The 22,446-nt window shown below is 39.9% G+C and overlaps 2 protein-coding genes across 29 annotated transcripts in view; one reads left to right on the forward strand and one right to left on the reverse strand.

Annotated features, from left to right (window-relative positions):
- The window catches only part of LOC126753608 (transmembrane protein KIAA1109), a 28,339-nt gene extending 19,076 nt beyond the window's left edge, over window positions 1-9,263 (forward strand). For 5 of the 8 annotated variants that reach the window (XM_050465174.1, XM_050465172.1, XM_050465175.1 and 2 more), the window contains 15 exons: window positions 624-756; window positions 813-942; window positions 1,016-1,137; window positions 1,203-1,622; window positions 1,708-1,939; window positions 2,001-2,556; window positions 2,644-2,730; window positions 2,804-3,505; window positions 3,573-3,695; window positions 3,778-5,651; window positions 5,707-6,850; window positions 6,922-7,582; window positions 7,655-7,861; window positions 7,925-8,055; window positions 8,123-9,263. In XM_050465174.1, the coding sequence (XP_050321131.1) occupies window positions 624-756; window positions 813-942; window positions 1,016-1,137; window positions 1,203-1,622; window positions 1,708-1,939; window positions 2,001-2,556; window positions 2,644-2,730; window positions 2,804-3,505; window positions 3,573-3,695; window positions 3,778-5,651; window positions 5,707-6,850; window positions 6,922-7,582; window positions 7,655-7,861; window positions 7,925-8,055; window positions 8,123-8,827 (7,227 nt within the window). In that variant the 3' untranslated portion in view covers window positions 8,828-9,263. Of the gene's footprint in view, window positions 1-623; window positions 757-812; window positions 943-1,015; window positions 1,138-1,202; window positions 1,623-1,707; window positions 1,940-2,000; window positions 2,563-2,643; window positions 2,731-2,803; window positions 3,506-3,572; window positions 3,696-3,777; window positions 5,652-5,706; window positions 6,851-6,921; window positions 7,583-7,654; window positions 7,862-7,924; window positions 8,056-8,119 lie in introns of all 8 variants that reach the window. The other 3 variants (XM_050465168.1, XM_050465169.1, XM_050465171.1) reach the window with 2 other exon arrangements.
- Window positions 9,264-10,426: 1,163 nt separating this feature from the next.
- On the reverse strand, window positions 10,427-16,037 carry LOC126753609 (uncharacterized). Of its 21 annotated transcripts, none has more exons than XM_050465178.1 (15): window positions 15,989-16,037; window positions 15,872-15,896; window positions 15,755-15,808; window positions 14,593-14,962; window positions 14,336-14,526; window positions 14,061-14,273; window positions 13,848-14,001; window positions 13,666-13,781; window positions 13,458-13,607; window positions 13,250-13,399; window positions 13,042-13,191; window positions 12,834-12,983; window positions 12,557-12,769; window positions 12,340-12,493; window positions 10,427-12,273 (listed from the first exon to the last, which is right to left on the reverse strand). In XM_050465178.1, the coding sequence occupies exons 4-15, from the start codon at window positions 14,867-14,869 to the stop codon at window positions 12,143-12,145; spliced, it is 2,049 nt and encodes a 682-aa protein (XP_050321135.1). In that variant the 5' UTR covers window positions 14,870-14,962; window positions 15,755-15,808; window positions 15,872-15,896; window positions 15,989-16,037; the 3' UTR covers window positions 10,427-12,142. The 21 variants fall into 21 exon arrangements, with proteins under 21 accessions (XP_050321135.1, XP_050321134.1, XP_050321144.1 ...); XM_050465177.1 differs by having other exon boundaries at window positions 15,958-15,989; XM_050465187.1 differs by having other exon boundaries at window positions 13,042-13,137; window positions 13,346-13,399; window positions 15,872-15,993.
- Between the last annotated feature and the right edge of the window lie 6,409 nt (window positions 16,038-22,446).

Below are 22,446 nucleotides of genomic sequence, written 5' to 3' on the forward strand. Positions count from 1 at the left end.
GATTTGTTACCCGACGGTTGCGCAAATGCCAAAAACCCATTAGCTTTCACCGATGGGGAGGTTCTGAATGTCATCAACAAATCCAAATCCATCGGCCCAGATTGGTATAGATATGCTGATGTTAAATCATCTTAGCTCGGCGGGAGCAAATTAGCTCACCAAGGTCCTCAGTCCGTTACTGACTACCCATACTCGATGTGTGGAGAACCGGAAAGGAGGTAGCTCTACTGAAATCTGTGAAGTCTGCCAACCTAGGGGAGACTTATTGTTTAATTCAGCCTTTCAATTTCCGAAGCATTTGTTCCAATCGAATAACTATAGCATATAGCTGCCATGAATTTTGACCGACCAAAGCAAGATAAAGATCTGTTAATAATTTTTTATATTTATATTATTATTATAGGTATTAAAACTTCGGTCCCGTCAAAAATAACGTTTTTTCTTGCCTTTTTTTATATATATTATTTTTAGCGTTCAATTGTTTGTAGTAATATAATATAATTTTAAACTTAGGAATATGTAGACATAAATTTTATATATTTCATTAAATCTTACAGCAGTGAATATATAAAACGTTAAGAGTTCTGACTTTGATAATATATTATGTTTTGTTTGGGTAACAGGTCAATATGCCACTACTACGTCTCCTACATCAAATTACAAACATGTACCAGAACGTCAAGGAAGCGCAAAATGAGTTCCATCAGCAGCCGGATTTGATTAGGAAATCTCATGCGAAAGATGAATGCAGTTTAGGTAAATTATTGCCGCTTTTTAATTGAGAACAAAAATCGTAACAGTATTTATTTCAGCCTCCGAACCCAATGACATTGTCGGTTTTGGTTCAGTATCGGATCGCTTTGCGCATACTGAAAACTCTTCCGATGAGCGTTATGACAAATTCAATGAAATGATATCTATGACACATCCAATCGGTGGCAGGTGAGACCAATCACAATGTTGATTTTTTTATTATAAATACATTTTTATGCAATAACTGTTGATGTATGCACAGAGTGCGTCCAAGTGGCATTGGTCCCTTAATACAACTGACTCCTTCACCAAATGCGCGCAATCGGCCCTCAAGTTTTGCGCAAAAATTACGCTCAACTGGCAAATCCGTTAAAGGAAAGCTAGGTATTAGCAAATATAATATTTTCTTATAAATATTCAACAAAAATCTAACTACATTCTCATGCTAGGCTACACAAATTTAAATGAGACCAGTTCCTCGCCCTTACGTGACAGCCCCACCACCTCTGTGAGCGAGCAGCATATGTTCAAACTATCACTGGAGTCCAAAGCCTCGCTTAATGGTGTCTGCGCCACCAGCGTTAGTGGTGATTACAACACAATTACCAAAAACGGGTTTGATGGCATACAGCCACTGCTACAAACGCCCAACTGCTGGAAAACGATTTACAACTTGCTGGAACTATATGGTACAATGCCCGAAACGAAGACCGTGCAGCGCAGCTCCATGTCTAATGAGGTGCATGATGCCGCCAAGTATGGCGTAAAGAAAACGCCGGTCGGTGGATTTATGCGGCAAGATACCCGCAACGATGACGATGATGCCACGAGCGCGCCAACGCCATTGCCGCAGCATCGTGAGCTTGTTGGTTAGTTGTTTATTCCTACTGCGGAATTATAAAAATATTAGTATTCACTAAATTTAAATATTCTTTATTTTCCTCTTAACATCAGAGACCTTATCGCAGGAAAAGACACGTTTGGTGGTGTTCGCCGTTGCGAAAATTCATAAGACACGCTTAATGGCGACACTGAGCGGCTTAAAACTGGAAGCTGAAATCACCACTTTGAATGGCAGCGCCACCTGGCGTAAAAAAGCACGTCCCGTCTCACTGGAGTGCTCAATAACTGGTCAAGTAGGCCGCACCATGATCGTGTTATTAGAAGGTGTTGCACCAAATCAACAGTAAGTCAACATAGTTTATTTTGCTCTATCCGCTATGCTAATAGCAATACATTTCGCATAGAACTGTCGTTAAAGTAACTGTGGGCAAATGCCAGACACTCTACTCCAGCTTGACCAAGCGCGGCAAAGATAAGAATAGTGGTTTGCTTTCCATCGGTCCGGTAAATATTGAAATACCGCAACATCCCGTCGCATTGCATGGCATGATGACACGTAGCTCGAAGCAGCTCAGCTCCACACTACAAGAACTGCGTGTCGGCCGCAATTCCGGTCGTTCGGCTTCGCGAGCACACAATCCCGAAGAACCAGAGTCGCCATATCACTCACGAAGCGCTGGCAAAAGCGTCGATGCCAAAGAGAAGACGCATCCCCAGCAACCCAACAAGAAACCGGCACCACAACACAAATTGCCAGCGCAGCAGAATGGTCTGCTCCAACCATTGGTCATGCAATTCAATATTCTGCTCCACAGTTTATCCATAAATGCAGCTCTCTTACCTTCGTTACAAGCGCAGTATCGCATGAATTGTGTTAGTTCGACCGGTGTGACAGGCAATCGTGCGAAATTCGTCATCGACTTGCCGACACACACGCTCAGCTTCAATACGAAGATACAGGTGCGGGTGAGTAGATATTATCACCCTTCAATGAGTTGAATGAATATTTGTGAAACACATTGATAACTGTTCGTTTTTTTTATTTAGAATGAGATGAACTTGCCATCGGAGGCCTGCATCGCGTTGCCACCAGTACATGTCAGCGCCGAATACATACCAGAGCATCGACAGGAGGTATTTATTACCTTATACTAAACCCAATGCACACAATTTTATCGTTATCGCTTTTTTTATTATGGCCAACTAGGAGAACGAGCGCGTTGAGGGTATTGTTTTGCGTCGCGGAGGCTATGTGAATGCATCAGCCGAGATTGGTGAATTTGAACGTTGCTTGACCACAGATCTGCTAAATCATCTAGTATTTGTGCAGAAGGTTTTCATGCGTGAAATAAATGAAGTATTGCAGAAAGTTTACGGCGGCGAGAAGCCTGTGCCGCTTTGGTCAGAAGACAGTGGCGATACGGCCAGCGTACAGGAGTCATCACTTAAACGAATACTCTTTTCTATCAATATTTCGATGAAACGCATACAGTTGACAGCTACGACGCCCTGCTCATCAGCTGTACGCTTTGAGACTGGTACGTTGGAGCTGCATTTGTCCAATCGTGTAAAGAATTTGGGCGAAGGCAACGATCGTAAAATGTTTGGCAAGGCACATATCGATTTTAATCTCTCACTTGGCCAAATTATACGAAATGTAATCTTCGACGAAGCCGAGCCGGAGTTTCAACAATATGCATTCTTTCACACTACGATCGGTTTGCGTAACGCTTTCCAAGATGAACTCCTAAATGAGGACAAGGAATTGGTGCTGCTAAAACTGAAGCGTCCATTACTTTACATACAACCAATTGCAGTGGACAAAGCCATACTGGTTTGGTTGAACTACAAGAACGCCTACGAATACTGGGCGGAGAAGCGCGCCAATTTGAATTACGATAGCTCACAGGTAAGCTCGAACAAGCTTCTAAAGTAAATTTTTCTTTTGGTTTACTCAACGCTTTCCTTTTCTGTAGGCTTTTGACCGCGTGGCCTTTGGGCAGATCAGCAACATTGCCGCTTCCAACTTGTCCACCTTATTCTTGCAGCTGACTGTAGAGGATATGGGCATATGCGTGCCACTAAATCAACCCGCTAACGTGAGTGTGGATTCACGCTGTTTTACAACAGTCAAAGTATATTTTATATTTAACTTATTTTATTTATATGTGTTTTTCGCAGCCTTGGAGTACACGCTCTTACCATGACTTTGAAAGCAAGGGCGCAGTAGTCATTACCCTGGAGAATACGATAATATCTGCTTGCAACTCTGGGTCATTGGTCTCCAAAGGCAAATTTCAAGGATTGTGTCTGCGCTTTGCCGACGACTTTGAAACTACACTTGATGATTGGAAACCAAATGTGAATGAGCCCATAATGAATGTGTGTGTTGTCTCGGAGGGTACATATGAGGTTTGCTCGCGTACCACTGCCGCCAAGAAGATGGAAAATGCTAAGTGGTTGCTCAATGTGAAATGGCAAATGGAAGGTGTTGACATACATCTCGATGTAAATATTGGCAAGCAACTTTCCTCACTTGGTCATACACTAACTATGTTGACCGGTTTTGAGGAGGAAGAGACTAACATGGAATCACCGGACAGTGACGAGGGCGATCACAGCTGCCGTGATACCTATGTGCGCCGACGTGAATTTGATAATCTGCCATCGTTCGTGTTCGATCCGACCATCGATTCGAAGAAGCGTTCATTCATGATGGAAAAAGAGATGGCGGAACAACTGAAAATCATCAATGACTTGCGTACATTGGGAGCTTCGCACAATACAGTTGCGCATGAAGAGCGGCGATTGCAAGAGTTACAGGCGATTTGTTACAAATATTTCCGTCGTGATATGATACAGAAATGGAAACGCCCATCACTGCGACGACCCATGAAAACGTCCAGCCGCTCATATTCGTTCATAGGTGCTTCAACGAATCGCGAACCCACAGAAGATACTCTTATGCCCGGTCCATATACGGGTCGTCGCTTAGATCCGATAGCTTCGAATGATGAGATATCCAGTTTGCAGAGTACGCCGGTTTCTGGTCACTCGCGCAGCGCTTCGTTGAAAACCTGTCCGGCTAATCGTGTGACCTTCTCCGAATCGATGCGTCAGACCTCGTTGCCCAATGCTGACACGGACAGTGAAGATATTGATTGGCGCACACAGGAAGGTCACGGCGAATCGACGCCAAGTGAAATGGATATTGACGGCACTTCAGTGGAAATGCGTAAAAAACACGGCTACCAACAGAAACAGCAAGAACCCAATATCGATTTTGAGCTTGACATTAAGGTGCTCGTTAATTCGGGCAAGTGTGTGCTGCACACCAAAGAAACTACCGAAGATCGCATGCAGTTAAGTGGTTCAAACACTGGAAAGACTCACAAGCGAGAGCGCAGTCTCGGCAATGACTGGGGTAGCCCGACCCCATCGCGGCGTCAACGTGATAAGAGCAAATTGCGCTACAACACTTCCAGCAATGCAATGCTCTCCGATCTCACAATTTTTCACATTCCAGGCTTGGATGTCAAATTACACTATCAGTCGCGCACAGTGACCGATTTTACGGAGAATACACGCAGCATGAGCAACGACAGCCATCATTCAACGGCTCGTCGTTTGGGCAACAAGAGAGCTTCACTATTCGCATGGATGACGCTGCAAAGCATACCGGAGGAGACAATTATCTCGCCACACATTTTGGAATTTCTTGAGCAGACTTTGGAGCCTATACCCACAAAGACACCGGATCTAAGTGGCGCCCAAACACCTTCAGCGAATCCCGTTAACTTGGATATACTGCCCACGAACTATGTCACATATGCGTCGTTCCCCGTGGATGTTATTGTTTACTTCCACATGCAACCATCCACCTTCCGCTTCTCCTGCTTGCCGGTGTCGCGTGTGGAATGCATGCTGCAATTACCCAGTTTGGATATTGTGTTCAGTTCGAAACGTTCTTGTGATGAGGAGCCAACAGGTCAACAGGAACACACTTTGGATAAATCCACAGCGGAAAAGGACAAAAAGCCGACAGGTGGCTTGAGGTAAACTTTTTGTCTACCTACTCTGAACAAAGTATTTATTTCCACTTGTTTACAGTGTTACCGGATGTCTGGCGGATTTCAATGTCTACATCTTCCATCCTTACGGTGGCAAAAAGACCAATGTAAAAGAGGCGCAGTTCTCACCACTCTCGGATAGCGAGCGGAAGGATTCGTTGAGCATAAATGTGGAATTTGTAAAGTTCCAATTAACACGTTGCCGCAAGATTTACGTCGAGCCGGCTGTGATGAGCAAACGTTCTGTGGATCAGTCGCGTGCAGTCATAAGGTTTTCTACTATTGTTGACATCGGCAGCGCTTCATTTAAGTATGATATGCGTCGTCTAACCGAAATTCTCGCCTTTCCAAAAGCTTGGTATCGTCGGCGCATAGTACGACGACTCTTTCTCGGCGATTTGAGCATGCAACATATGGCCGGCACAGAGCCTGCCACACCCACTGGCACACCATCTACACCCAAGGAAGCGTGCAAGACGCCCGGTTACGAGTGTACGAAGTCACCGGCAGAGGCATTTTACGGCAAGGATAAAATGCGTTTAGACTTCGACTCGCAATCATCACCACCGCAGCAGGCACCACACTCGGGCGCGGTACGCAAGTTACGCACGTTAGGTAAGTCCTCCAGCGCAGACTCGTCAAGCACACCTCCTTCGGAGAAGAATCAGATAACCGCTTGGGAAACGCTCGTACTATTTGCGGTGAATTTTACCAAATTGAATGTGCAGATGAATATGGGCAACGTAATGGGTAATGTGGTGTGGCTAACCAAAGATTTCCAGTCGGATGGCAGGCTCTCTATTGGCAGTACTGGATACAAAAATATGTACATTGGCATATATCTAGGTGGCTCTTCACTGGACGCCAAAGGTGGCATAGTCGGTGGTAGCTTTGAAGTGAATAAAATCAATACGCGATTCCATATTAAGGAGGAATCCGGTGTGGAACCTTACCATACCATACGTTTGAGTTTTATGGCTTTGGAGCTACGCCTCGACTATATGGGCACATCGGTATTAATGATGCGCATCAGTTCGTTTTCGGCAGCGATGAAGGACGAATGGAAGACCTCTATAAATGCGTTGTCCACCACAGACTATGGCGGCAGCGTGATAACTGTAGGTGGCCACACCACCAAGCCGCGTGCTATAATCTTCATACATGGCGACTTGTCATGGGATCAGGTGAGGCTAACCGTACTTCTGCAACTTGATAAATTTAAATATTAAATTGATTGTCTTTCTTCTCTCATCAGCTGCAAATAATGATTTCGCAATCGACCACTGCTGACTTACTGAAGATGTATTACAAGCTGGAAGAATTCTTCACACAACAATTCAAGTCGTCGAAACGAGTATTTTCCAGTCTCGAGCCGCGCCTGCACGAGCGCAACGCCAGCATGAAACGACGGCAGAATCGCGACAAAAAGAAGGCGACAACCAACGGTACCGTTGATACCGCCGCCGCCAATACGGCTGACATCAGCAACACAGATGCACGCCATCACCGACATTGGCAAAAGCCCCTGGAGCAGGCCATCGGTCTAGTGGTACCCACTTTGGTGACACGTCTGCCACGCAACGGCAATGTGCTCGGTGGCACTGTGGAACTGCATGGCAACAACATCTCATTAGCCTGCTTCCATGGCTTAAACTTCAAGTCAAAGTCGTGGGCACTGTTTAGTTTGAAATCACCCTCCATTAATTTCGCCACAGAAGCGCATCAGGCACATGACACACATGATGTCTTCGTAACGCAGACGCTCACTTCTTGCTTGGGACAGACAACTGAGGTGCAACAGCAAAACCACTCCATGGCAATTGTCAGCAGAATTTCACGTACCATCATCTTCCCACCACAATTCAAAACGCTCAACGAGTGGTTCCACTACGCATTCGCTAACAGTGAAATTGATTGTGAGTTATTGGAAAAACTCATTAAAATATAACTTGTGAAGATATTTTTGATTCTATATTTCCATGTGACAGCTGTGGATCGTTTTCCGATATTGGAACGTGACCGTGAGATTGCTTCCAACTCCATCGAACGTACGCGTGCCGCAGGTGCCAGCGCAAGCAGCACTTCAAAGACGCAGGAGCACAATCACAATCGCGAGGTGATATTTGCGTTGCCCAGCTTACAACTGAATTTCAAGACTGAACACAGACAAGGCGCATCCACACCGGAACCGACAGGTAAATGAATATAGGAAATAAATATGCGCGCAAATCACAATTCATATTCATATCCTCCCACAGAAATTAAGCCAGAGGTGCTCTGCAGTTTCATAACCGAGTTTGATGACCATATTTTCGTGACTGTCGATGCCGATGCGTTCTTCTTCCTGCATGATTTGATAACTTCGTATGTTAAGGAGAAGGAAAGAGTGGTAGGCCAGGATAGATTTGGCATTACATCCCAAATTGCTAACCATATCTACTTTATTTTATTAGCAGATCGGTGGACAGTCCGTACGTGCTGCCTCGCCAAATCTTTCACAGAACCTAAAGAGTCAATTGAAACCCTATGTAACCGACGAAATACTCAAAGATGCCAATAAGGCATCCTCGTCTTCCGCGAGCAATAATTCCTCTACGAATGCTGTTACGATCAGTAACACATCTATTAACGCTTCGAGCACTACATTGGACCAGAGCAGCAACAGTTTGAATGCCAACAGCAACAGCAAAACGAATATAGCTTCCGCTTTTAATATGGAAAAGAAGGATGGCAACATACTTGCGTCGCCAACGCCATCAACATCAGCCACCGCAGCCGCAGCGACAACTTTGACGTCACCCACTGGCAGTCACTCTGGCACGACAACGTCCGCAACGTTAAATGGCCCTGGCATAAATGGCAAATCTATAGATTTGGAGTCATTTGTGCGCGACTGGCGGCATTTTGAGTGCCAGACTTGGCATCTGGAACCGACTGTGCGGCTGCTTTCGTGGGCTGGCAAATCCATTGAGCCATATGGCATTGACTACATATTGAATAAGCTCGGTTTCGCGCACGCGCGCACTACCATCCCTAAGTGGCTGCAGCGCGGCTTCATGGACCCGTTAGATAAGGTGCAAGCGCTCATGATGCTACAACTGCTGACAATGGTGCGTGAAAATAAAGTGGAGAACTCGCCAAAATCGAAAACGTCGAACTAATTTACTCTAACTTAAATATAATTAATTGCAATTTAGGCATTGTTTATAGCGAAATAGGTTATGTTTGAATGAATGGACTTAAGACGATATAGCAGGATTTATAAACGCTATTTAATGTTTGGTGTGATGCATTATCGGCAGCGCTTAGTAGGTGCTTGTGTGAGCGGCGTTTCACCATTATATAATTATGCAATACTCGAAGTATTATTGAAAGTGTAATATTTTTCTTAATAATTTTCGCATATTCCTTATTTTGTTGAAAGTTGGTAGAACGTTAAGCGAATTGTTGATTATTTTTTCCAAAACTGGAATGTGAACGTAAAATTTTAATGCAATTACAGCTAATTAATAATAAATAATAATTATAGTAAATATACATGTGTCATTAAATAAAATAAATAAACCAATATCTGCTTATGCATGTGACAAATACATATTTACAATGCATTTCAATGAGTCAATTACTCGAAAAACAAAGTATTTTTCGTTTTTATACCCTGAACAGCGTGGTTTGTAACAGCCAGATATATATGAAATATACTATATAAATAATCTACAAGACGAGCTGAGTCGATTTAGCTCTGTCCGACTATATACGTGAACTAGTCCCTCAGTTTTTGAGATACTTATCTGAAATTTTACACACGTCCTTTTATCTCGCAAAAGCTGCTCATTTGTCGGAATCGCTGTTATCGAATTAATATAGCATATAGCTGTTATACCAACTGATCGATCAATATCATGCAATTATAGAAAAACTTTTTATTTAACGAGATATCTTCACGAACGGACGGATTATTAATTATCCTCGAACCAGTATTAACACCAACAACAACGTCAGAATCGTAATCCAACGGAGAATAACTCTTGCCAACAGGTGCTCCTTCGCTCAGTCCTTTTGTGTTCCATGGTGCTTTACCGCAGCTGGAAGAATCGCAATATGTAAGGGAAATCTAACCAGCAACAAATAAAGATTTGGAAAATACCATTAAAATTGAAATTAAACCAAAAAAGTCTCCCGGCTTCGACTTGGTGACTGCTGATGTATTAATAAATATGACCCGAAAAGCATTAGCAAAGCTTACGACGATAATAAATGATTGCTTAAATCTCTGATACGTTCCATTGTCATGGAAAGGAGACTTCACAACATAATTGAAGAAAAGGGCCTTATACCAATTCATCAAATTGACCTCAACATTCCACAATCGATGAATAAATTGCAGAAAATATGATAATATGACAAACTTTCAGACTCTAGGAACACACATTACTCATGTGAGAACAAAAAGTTGTGATTTAACACCATTAGCCTATTTCTTGTGAGAATATTTGAAGTCATTGGTCTTTAGCAATAACAAGACAAGCTGTAGAAGTCAATATTGAAAGTTCTATTCATAACATACGACTTAATTTAGTGAAAAAAGTACTCGAAAATTGAGTTAATGGAATTCGTTCATGCGAAAGAAGTCGTGGAGGTCATTGATATTTAAATAGATTTTTGTTATGCTGTATACCATCTGAAAACAAACTAACTTATTACTTCTTCAATAGTACGATTACAATAAAACCATTTATATTAAATAAAAGAACATGAAGTTAATGATTTCTTAAGCGAATTTTTATTCGTTTTTTCAAACACAATTTTTCTTAATCAAAAATTCAAATTTGCACACATATAAAGAATATCATGAAGAAAAAACATATATATACAGTGGTGGTCATATACTTAGCACACATCACTCTACCTAAATGCAAACGATGTTTTTTTCGTAATGTTACAAAATTCAAAGACGCCACTTTGTCTAGACATGATCAAGGCGCCAAGCTAAGATATCGCAAAGTTTCGTCGCTTTGTTTTTGCTACTGTCGTAAATAGAAGGATTATTTAACGATCAGCATATACATAACATATTTAGCACACTTCTTAGACTGTCGAAGTTTTTTAAAGTTTTAAGAAATATTTATTTTCGAATACAAAAAATTTTGTTGGTGAGAGATTATTTAATATAAAAACTGTGGTTTTGAATTAAATTTAAATTTACTGATTAGATATGGCTAGAGGTTTGTGTTGCACGGAAGAAAAGCGGGCTATAATTGTGAAGTTAAGAAGTGAAGGGCAGTCGGTAACCCAGATTGCAAAAACGCTTGGGTGTTCAAGGAAGCTCATTTATAACGCAGTTAAACATTTTGATCCACGGTGCGAGCTCCTAGGCCTCGCAAAACCACCTCCAAAGAAGACAATCTAATTCGTTGGATTTCAAAAAACGATCCATTGAAGAGCTCTAAATAAATTAAAACCGAAGTTTATGCAGTATATGGAATAGAGGTTTCATCTAAAACGAGCAGACGTCGTTTGAATGAAGGCGGACTGTAGAAGTCAATATTCGCACGAGCCCACATCAACAAACCACTTTCTTTTTGGAAGAACGTTCTCTGGAGTTATGAATCTAAGTTTTGTAGATTTGGATCTGACAAGGTATTCTAGGTATACACAAAAAACAGTGAAACATGGAGGAGGAAATATTATAGTGTGGGCGGCCTTTTCTTGGCACGGTGTTGGACCTATCGTTAGGATAACGTCAAAAATGGATCAATTTGTTTACAAGGACATGTTAACAGAACACATGATTCCATTTGTCGACGACCATATGCCTCTAAGGTGGCACTTCATGCATGATAATGACCCCAAACATACTTCGCGTTTGGTGAAAAATTTCTTGGATGAGCAATGCGTTCCCATTCTGCAGTGGCCAGCTCAGTCACCTGATCTCAATCCAATTGAGCATATGTGGAGTGAAGTTTAGAGAAGGATTGAGGGCAAAAAACCCAAAAATTTAGAAGAATTGTGGCAGAACATCAAAAGTGTATGGTTGAATATACCTGTGGAACAATGGTAGAGAGTTTGCCTGAAAAATGTTCTGAAGTGATCTAAATAAGGGGTTTCCAACGAAATATTGTAGTAAAATTTGGTTCGGAGCGGATTGCCAAAGTTTTTGTAGGTAAACCTGGAATGTGCTAAAAATGTGTCCAACGAGTAATCATTTATTCTTACCTTTTTTTGTAGGTTTTGATTACATCGTCTTTTATGTTATTATTTAAGTTAATCTATCTGTGAAATATAAATATATGTGGAAAAATTTAAGTTTTTAGTAAAGAAATGAATTTTATGGAACTTTTTTTCTTAAAAGTACGAGTGTGCTAAGTATGTGACCACCACTGTATATTTATGTATGTAGTACGCTACAAATAATAATAATATAAGCGAAGTTTAAAATACATATTTTAGTATAAAAGTGTATTAAGTAGGCAAAATTAATCAGACAAATCATAAAAAACATTACTACGTCTTATACTACGCCTAATATGTTTATATCTATTGTGACTTAAATTTACATAACGCCTTATAACTTTAGTTTTATTAATGTCCATACTTGCAAATGCGGCTATTTAATAAATATAAAACATTAATAATTAAATAAGTGAACGCGTCAAAATATTTTAATATTTACCGAGAGTGAGATCCACTGTTTTTAATTTTGTTAATGCCCTTTTGCCCGCCTTTCCATCGCAGTTATACAACCACATCAACTCGTCGGTAAATAGTGTCCGCAACACCATTTCAATCGACCCCTTGGTAGATTTTAGGTCGAGGATGATCGCCGTCTATAAATGTATAATTATCAATATATATTTATATATATATATATTGTAGAAAGAGAAACTTACCATAGCGTCAGCGTGAGCTTTGTCTGCAAGGTACTCCTCCACCTTCAACACTGTTTCCTCTGACGACATGGGGAGCAAGCTTTGTAATAGAAGCTGCTGCTCACTCACCACGTCGTCAGTGATGCGGTTTACACTGCGGTGGGTTTTTTCTGAGGGCACCTTACATTCCCGCAACAATTGGCTTTGCGCTTGCACCTCAGCACGTTCGGGCATCTCAAATTTAAAATACTCGTAAGTATGAAATAATTTAAAAATATAATTTTATTTCAATAAATACCTTTTCAGTAAGAGCATTTTCCACATTAAGCTGCTCCTCACCCAACACGTCGCCAGTGATGCGGCTTACACTGCAGTGGGTTGTTACTGAGGGCACCTTACATTCCCGCAACAATTGGCTTTGCGCTTGCACCTCAGCTCGTTCGGGCATCTGAAATTTAAAATAAGTATGAAATAATTTTAAAATATAATTTTATTTCAATAAATACCTTTTCGGTAAGAGTATTTTCCACATTAAGCTGCTTCTCACCCAACACGTCGCCAGTGATGCGGCTTACACTGCGGTGGGTTTTTACTGAGGGCACCTTACATTCCCGTAACAATTGGCTTTGCGCTTGTACCTCAGCACGTTCGGGCATCTCAAATTTAAAAGAAGTATAAAATAATTTTAAAATATAATTTTATTTCAATAAATACCTTTTCAGTAAGAGCATTTTCCACATTAAGCTGCTCCTCACCCAACACGTCGCCAGTGATGCGGCTTACACTGCGGTGGGTTTTTACTGAGGGCACCTTACATTCCCGTAACAATTGGCTTTGCGCTTGCACCTCAGCACGTTCGGGCATCTCAAATTTAAAAGAAGTATAAAATAATTTTAAAATATAATTTTATTTCAATAAATACCTTTTCGGTAAGAGCATTTTCCACATTAAGCTGCTTCTCACCCAACACGTCGCCAGTGATGCGGCTTACACTGCGGTGGGTTTTTACTGTGGGCACCTTACATTCCCGCAACGATTGGCTTTGCGCTTGCACCTCAGCACGTTCGGGCATCTGAAATTTAAGATAAGTATGAAATAATTTTAAAATATAATTATATTTCTTTAAATACCTTTTCAGTAAGAGCATTTTCCATATAGCGCCTAAAATGCTTATATCTATTGTGACTTAAAGATACATAACGCCTTATAATTGAAGTTTTATGAATGTGCATACTTGCAAATGCAGCTATTTAATAAATATAAAACATTAATAATTAAATAAGTGAACTTGTCAAAATATTTTAATATTTACCGAGAGTGAGATCCACTGTTTTTAGTTTTGTTAATGGCCTTTTGCCCGCTTTTCCATCGCAGTTATACAACCATATCAACTTGTCGCTAAATAGTGACCGCAACACCTTTTCAATCGACCCCTTTTTAGATTTTAGGTCGAGGATGATCGTCGCCTATAAATGTATAATCATCAATATATATTTATATATATATTTTAGAAGGACAAACTTACCATAGCGTCAGTGTGAGCTTTGTCTGCAAGGTACTCCTCCACCTTCAACACTGTTTCCTCTGACGACATGGGGAGCAAGCTTTGTAATAGAAGCTGCTCCTCACTCACAACGTCGCCAGTGATGCGGCTTACACTGCGGTGGGTTTTTGCTGAGAGCACTTTACACTCCCGCAACAATTGGCTTTGCGCTTGCACCTCAGCACGTTCGGGCATCTGAAATTTAAAATAAGTATGAAATAATTTTAAAATACATATAATTTTATTTCAATAAATACCTTTTCAGTAAGAGCGTTTTCCACAGCTGAAAGTCGTTTTATCATTTCCCCTTGCCGAGATTCCACCCTACCAAGGGTCTCCAAAATTTTTTGCAGTACCATCGCAGTATTTGCATTTTTATTGGGTTCGAGTTGTGTAGCCATAAGCTGAGAATGGGGTTCGTCGATGCAAAAACAGCTCATTTCTTCTCCTATAAAGAAAATTACAATTATTAGAACGAAAACATATATACATGAGTAAAATAGAGTCGTTTTACCATCTCGCTGTTTGGCATCAATAGGATCCGAGGAGGGGGATTCCGCCAAAAATTCCTGATCACTACCATACTCCAATTCATCTTCAATTTCAAAATTACTTAAAGTTTCTTTAGAATTATCTGGTACATCACAGAATAAGAATTTAGAAACCGCTCTCCGGCTTGGATCGCTTTTTGAAATATTACTAAATTCATTGAGTTTGCGAAACTTCGCAACTGAAGCATTAAAACTTGCCTTCTCCTTACTCAAAAGGTTTGAAAATGTCCTTTTGTTCATTTTAAATCTTAAAAATATGTCTAATGATAATGTAATATGAATGGATATATAAAAACCCACGCCGGTGGAATTCCTTTATAAACACAAAACAATCTGAAAATAATAAATAAATTAATCAAAAAATTCACACGCAGCAAAATATATTTATAATTTTAATAACACTAGAATTAACAAGTGCGACAATTTCAATTGTAAATATAAAACAAACATTAGTTTTCACATAAAATTTCGACTGCACAGGCCGTTTTATGCTGGAAACACAATGGATGCGACAGACTTCAAGAGATATCTGTCGAATATTAAAATACACATATATAATAAAAAAGTATTTCTAATTTTGCCGACGACAGTAGTGAGGAGTAATGATGCCACTAAAATGTAAAATTCTTCAAAACTCTAGCAAACCTGACGTTATTTTACAAAGATAAGCATAAAATAGCTCTGTTATATCATTTGTAATAACGATTGATAATTTAAAACAAACAAATTTACCTATTTACTTGTTTTTTGCATAAAAAATTTCACTTTGAACAAAATATTAAAATTTCATTGAAGTGAAAGTTATTAGTATAGCAACATCGAAACTGCGTACATTCAAAATGGACAGCTGTGTTGTTTTATGTCGTTGCGTCTTACAAATGTAGCAGGCTTCACGACGTCTTTTGCAATTCACTGTCTTACAGTCATTTTGTGTTTATCTGTTTACCACATAAGAACATGAAACAAACATTTGTCAACCTCCCGCACTGGTTAAACATAATAGTTTTCTTCATAAACCGCCAATAATAGGGACCAGCCGCCCTGGCCATTTACATTGTTAATTATATATATGTAGTATATACATATACTAATAATAATATATACATATAATTAAAGAAAACTCACCAAACAAAATTGTTCTTCTGTTTCTGCTGCTGATCTAATTGCATCCGAAGATTTCTACAGTGTGAGATTTAGGAATTAATTAAATGTATTTACAAATATTTTCAAAATTTTCCTTACCTTTTTTCGCTTTAGATATTAAATGCTATAGTGGAATTAATTAATTAGTTTAAAATATATTTATAATATTCAATAATATAATGTACTTTCAGAACTCGTACACTAACGCACACGTACTTGTAATTGAAGAAAATATATGTAATTGCACTGCCAGACAAAAGTAAAATTCTAAATAAATATTTTAAATTTAAATTTTTTTATTTCTTCTCTATTAATCTAAAAATTTGTACAGTACTAATTGAAACAAAATTATAGTTTTACTAATAAATTTAAGGTAGCATATGTATACAAATATATTTAATAAAAAAATTATCAACATCTGAAAAAAACACTAGGACTCAAAGCAAAGATTTTCAACCCTTAAAAAATTGGTGAGCCCATCATAGGCGCTGTGCAGACTCTAACCAGTTTTTTACTTACACTTACTAACGTGTCATATAAAGAAGCATATCTCACCTGCTCTAATATTCCCAATCGACAGCTGATGCAGGGTTGCATTTTCTCTTTCATTTTAAATTTAATTTTTTTTATTTTTCTTTATTATTAAACAATTTTTTCAGAAATACAAATATGTACATATATGCAATAAAAAAATTATTAATATCTGAAAATAAAAAATAACTAAATATAATTCTTTTTATCTAAAACGAAAAGAAAGATTAATTATATAAAATGATAATAATGTCTGAAAGAAAAGATTAATTAAATAAGAATAGTGATAAAATCTGAAAAAATAGCCCGAACATGTGCACTGGTGTTAGTGCATAGAGAAAAAATGTGTTGTTGTATTGAAATATTTGAAAAAAGTGGTTAGCCAGGGATTGTATTGAAATATCTGAGAAAAATGGTTAACCGTGGTTGACAGAGTGTGTTGAAACTTATAGGAAAAGTTGTTAGGCCTGGCTGGCAGGGAATAAGAGTGTTTTTGTTTCATGTTTTCTGATTATAGCATGAAAAAGGGAAATAAAAGTTTAACCTTTTCGCGCCGGAGTTTTATTTCGGTTCCCAGGATATTTTTGTGGCATTTTGTTTTCAAAATGTGAAAATAATGTTAAAAAATCGTGTTCTGCGTACTAAAAAAATTAAAAAATCGCTATGTCCTTTCGTTATCCTGGGACATATTGTCCCAATAAGGTTGTATAGTGCACCGTACGCAACGACGTCGATAAGGCCCTTTTAGTGGTAAATGATCGCCTATATTCAATAATTCAGTGCGTGTTCGTTTACCTGGTCCTCCGCTAGTCCGACGAGTTTGTATTTTATTGGGACAAATAAATCCCATATTAAACTCATATTGGGACAATATATCCCAAGAATTGAAAATTTTTATAAAACCCGCCGTTCTGAATATTTTTTTATGTTTTAGGCGAAATTCAAGCAGGAGTTGGCAAAATCTGCATACTATTTTGCTTTACACAACGTGGTTAACGGTAAATATGTACTTTTGACAACTGTTGTCCTGTCAGATCAGCGAAATTTCCAAACACCTGTGGCAGACTTGACCAGTACTGCCAAACGCCATATTTTTAATACATGTTTTATCATAAACAAAACCCAAGTCTTGTATTGGGACATTTCAGATAGAACTTTGCATTCATAAAAAAAGATATATCATTTCGAATGCAGGTGGGATATATTGTCCCAGTAGGCGCGAAAGGGTTAAAAATAAACGAGACAATTTTCTTAATTGTATCCTCAGATCTTATATCTAAAACCGACACTATAAATACACAAGAATAAATAAGGCAATAAAATTATATAGGCCAATTTAATCCATGTCAATTTTAGTAAAGATATGTTTTCAGTAAAATAAAAATGTTTTCCATACAAGAACTTGCTTTTGATCGATCAGTGTACATAGTACGAGGCATGACAATTAAGTAATGAGACTGATTCCATAAAAACGTATATTTGAAAATTATTCTACAACTCTGCCATCCCCTTCAAAGTAGTCCCCTTGGGCAGCTATACAGCGATTCCAGCGCGTTTTCCATGCTTCGTAACATTTCTGGAACGCTTCGACTGAGATGTCCGTAATCGACTCAAAATGGGTTCCTTTGACCACCGATTTTGTTTTAGGAAACAAAAAAAGTCACAGTGACATGTCGGGCGAATCACGGCGATCCCTTTAGAGGCCAAATACTGGGACACGCTGAGGGCGGTGTGGCACAGCGCGTTGTCGTGATGAAGGATCCAGTTACGAGCGATGTCTGGGCGCACCCTGTTGACTCGCTTTGCAATCTTTCGGGTACTTGGCAACAGTAGAATTGATTCACAGTTTTCCCCGGTGAAACGAATTCTTTGTGGACGATTCCACGGCTATCAAAAAAGGCAATTATCATCGTTTTCACCTTCGACTTGCTCTTGCGAGCTTTTTTCGAGCGGGGGTCGAGCGGAGTCAACCATTGTTAGCTTTGGTGTTTTTGTTTCCGGGACTAAGAGCACTATCACCATACACTCTTACAATTTTAGGATACGTTTCCGAAGCTGTTTCGCCCAATCAGGCTCAAAATTTTATCGCGACGCCTTGCTCTTGATTTCGTTTTTCCATTTTCGTGACGAGCACTACAAATACACGTCTACTCAACTTGACGCAGCAGGCGAACTAAACAAGCTAGAGCGATGGAACATATATCAATGAAGAGGGGAGGGATGCCGGAAAAAGAGAAAGGGAATCTCAAGGTCACAGATTTACCACAAGCGCGGCAATAAAATCAGTCTCATTACTTAATTGTCAAACCTCGTATATGCTACTTTAGTTCGATATCAGCGATTCCGACAAATGAGTAGCTTCTGAGTCATTAAATAAAGCTTAATTGCCATATTTTAGTTCGCAGCAGCTAAAATTATATTAAAAATGTGTGAGATATGTACAAGGTCTGTCGCAAAAGAAACAGGACTGTTAAAAAAAAACAACAAAAAATTAATATTTTTCAAAAGTTATATTTTTTTATTTAAAATGGTATCCTTGTGCTACAGCGTTTAGCCGGGTCAATCAGCATTTCAAATGAGTGTTTAAGGTCATTTTTCGGAATGCTCTTGAGAATATCGGTCGTCGCCTTTTGGATAGCTGAAATGTCCTGAAACCAGTGTCCTTTCATAGGCAAATGAAGTTTTCCAAATGGGTAAAAATCACAGGGTGCCAGATCAGGTGAGTAGGGTGAGTGATTAAAGGTTAATATGGAGTTTTTTGTCAAAAAATCAGTGACTAGCGTCGACCGATTCGTAGCAATTTTTGCTCTTCAGTCAATTTGTGCGGAACAAACTTGGAGCACATCTTCCGTAGACCCAATTCATCTATAAAAATGCGATGAATGGAGTCTATGGTGATATTTAACTCCATTTCCATGTAACGCAAAGAAGATTTCGGCTCATTCTTAATAAATTCCTGTACTTTTTCAATATTGTTTTGGGTAATCACTGATTTTGGCCGGCCCGACTTCTGATCGTCACAGAGGTCCTCACGACCTTCTTGGAATCGCTTAAACCACTCATGCACATTACTACGGGATAGGCACTGATCACCATAAACTTTTTTCATCATTTCAAATGTTTCAGTAAACGTTTTCCCAAGTTTAAAACAAAATTTAATATCTGCTCTTTGTTCAAAATGCATTTTACGACCAATGACCAAAAGCTGCTGTCACTTTTTGATCGACAACATCGATTGTAGTTATCCAATTGTCTTAAAATTTTTACGCAATGTCAAAAAGAGATCAAACTTTTTATTTCATATACCCACCAATAGGTGGCACCAAACGAAACAGTTATATTTAAAAAGTTCTGTTTCTTTTGCGACAGACCTTGTATGTGTGATATATACATACATATGTATATACTCGGCCGAAAATGCTAGTTTTAATTCATTGATTTGTAGAAAACGCCAACCATTGGATCAGAATTTATTATATTACGGATATGAGGTTTAAACCACGGTTTAAGAAGGCTTGTCCATTTAATTTCATTGATATATCAAACATTTTTACCAACCTGAACGGTTTTAAGTCAGATGAAAAGATGTACATACATATGTACCATGTTGGGTTTAGAGAAATGGTATACTGCTCAGATATACATACTTGAGGACATATTTTCAAGCAACTTTATAAATAAATATGTACATAATAATAGGTCCCAAGTAAACAGGACTTAAAAAAAAAACAGAACAAATGGTTTTTTCGGCAAATGCAATTTATTTGATTCAAAATAGTCTCCTTCTGATACTAATAAAATGCTCTCCGGGTTTCATTATTCATTCATTATTTTATTCATTTTAGTCACAAAGATATACTGTTATTAGCAAAACACGCTCTCTCATTTTCATTGAGATAACTCGATTCCCGATTCCACACAGATATACTATTATCAGAAAAAGATTTGTTTCTTGATTTGTATACTGGAAAGTGAATGAATCGGATGGAATTTAATATTGTTCGCACTGTAACAAAGGAATATTAGAAAGAATTTGTATAGTATATCGAATTTGTCCGAGTAGGTCTCGAGATATGCGTTTTCACCCTAAAGTTGGCGTTGCCACGTGTAATTTTGACACTGGCTCCTATAAATACCTTTTGTGCCCTTCCATTCAGGTTAAGAACATTTACCTTGAGCAACTTTAGGTTATATACTTAGCTTAAATGGTTTGAGAGATATAAACATTAAACTTATTAAGAGTCGGGTCACCGCCTACTTCTTAAAAGTTTTCGGATTTCATTAATGTGATTCGTTGGGCCAAATTTTAGTTCTGTATGTTAATTTACGGATTAGTTATAGCACTTTATATGTTTTCCTTTAAAGCGTGGGAATGTTCCGATTGCGTTAGAAGGTTAGTCTGGGGTTCAATCGTACGCCTACGTAGTTTACTGCTTTCCTGAGAATATTCGTAGTCGTTTGTATATATTTTCAGGGGTATGTGCTTATTTGTTAGCAGCAGTGGCTGGCTCTGTTTTTTTCCGTAGCGAGCTGGAGGTTGTGTGTTGCCGTACGTACCATACGATACGGACCGATTCGTCTGGCATTTCGAGTTTTATTATAGCGTCGTAGCTGATAGAATAGAATAGAATAGAATTTAATTGAGGTATGCACTGCGACCTTGGGTTTATTGTGCCCTCCCCTAACTCACAGGAACTCACCAAGCCCCAGCAAATCGATAAATTCTAGTATTTTGCTGGAAGCAAATGAGTCGATGTGATCCCTATCCGGAAATATGGTTCCAAGGGCCTTAGACCTTCGTCTGCAGACTGCGATGCAGTCGATTAGCAGGTGCTCCGGGGTTTCAGGTTCCCTGTCGCAGAACCGGCAGTTAGCGCAAGAGGCAAGTCCTAGGTTGAATAGGTGCCTTTTCAACTTGCAGTGGCCGGTATAGAATGCGACCAAGAGCCTGAGTTTAATCCTTTGGAGGTTGATTATCGATTTAAACTTATTAAGGTTGTACCCCCCTATTAGCAACTTGGCATGCCGCATACCATGCGCCCGTTGCCAATGACCTTCTCTACCCACTCTCTCTTCCTTACGGAGCAGCTCCTTTATAGTGTGGGGGCCCACCCCAGTGAACGGTTCGGGCCCTACCATATTTATGGAGGCTGCGGAACGGGCGAGCTCGTCAGCCAGTTCATTGCCGGCTATGCCTCTATGACCAGGTACCCAAATTAGGTGTACCTGGTTCAATTCAGCTAGGCTGTTTAGCCGTTCTCTACACTCCTGCACTAGCAGCGATTTGATCTCGTAAGCGGAGATCGCTGTTAGTGCCGCTTGGCTATCGCTGAGTATGGTTAGTCGCTCATTTTGATAGCCGCGATGGAGGTTTATCTCTAAACACCGACTTATGGCCAAGACTTCGGCCTGGAAGATACTGGGGAATCTGCCCATCGGTATGGATAGCCTTGTGCGTGGACCTGCGATCCCTGCATCAATACCTTCCGACGTCTTCGAGCCGTCAGTGTACCACTTCGGTGTACTATCCCTCAGCACCAGCTCAAGAGTGGAGTCATTCCACTCGCTCTTGCTGCCGAGGGTAACCTTGAACTTCCTCGTGAAATTTATTGTTTTTGTAATCCCGTCCTTCGGGAGGAGGGCAATTGGATTGTTGCCACTTATCATCTCCATCCTCTGGGACGTGATTATTTTCCCTTTGCCGCATCCCTCTGCCGTTATTTGCAGGAGTGAATGCTTGGCTACTTGACCGATCACTATGTGGAGCGGTGTGAGTTCCAGCAGGACCTCCAGCGCCGCCGTTGGGCAGGTTCGCATAGCGCCCGTCATGCAGACGCATGCTAGCCGCTGAAGCTTCGAAAGTTTCATCACCACCGAGGCCTGTGCCGCCACAGAGGCCCAGGACACCGCTCCATATGTGACTATCGGTCGCACAATCTTAGTGTACAACCCCAGGATTTTCCTGCCAGTCGATTGCACACCAATTGTGCCTTTGCCGCCTTGACCAGGGTTTGGTTCACATGCTGCTTGCACCGCAAAGTGGAATCCAGCGTGAGACCAAGATATTTTACCTTGCTGGTCATCTCGATCTCTCTACTCCCAAGTGTTAGGTTCCTAAGCCCGGGTAGGGATCTTCGCCTCGT

Source organism: Bactrocera neohumeralis, chromosome 3, assembly GCF_024586455.1.
Source record: "Bactrocera neohumeralis isolate Rockhampton chromosome 3, APGP_CSIRO_Bneo_wtdbg2-racon-allhic-juicebox.fasta_v2, whole genome shotgun sequence".
Taxonomy (NCBI): Eukaryota; Metazoa; Arthropoda; class Insecta; order Diptera; family Tephritidae; genus Bactrocera; species Bactrocera neohumeralis.

Excerpts from the sequence above, each read along its gene's own strand:
- LOC126753609 (XM_050465178.1), bottom strand. The coding sequence starts at position 14,869 with ATGAACAAAAGGACATTTTCAAACCTTTTGAGTAAGGAGAAGGCAAGT. Across the intron at positions 13,400-13,457 it reads AAAATGCTCTTACCGAAAAG|ATGCCCGAACGTGCTGAGGT; the intron begins GTATTTATTGAA and ends TTTAAATTTGAG. Across the intron at positions 12,984-13,041 it reads AAAATACTCTTACCGAAAAG|ATGCCCGAACGAGCTGAGGT; the intron begins GTATTTATTGAA and ends TTTAAATTTCAG.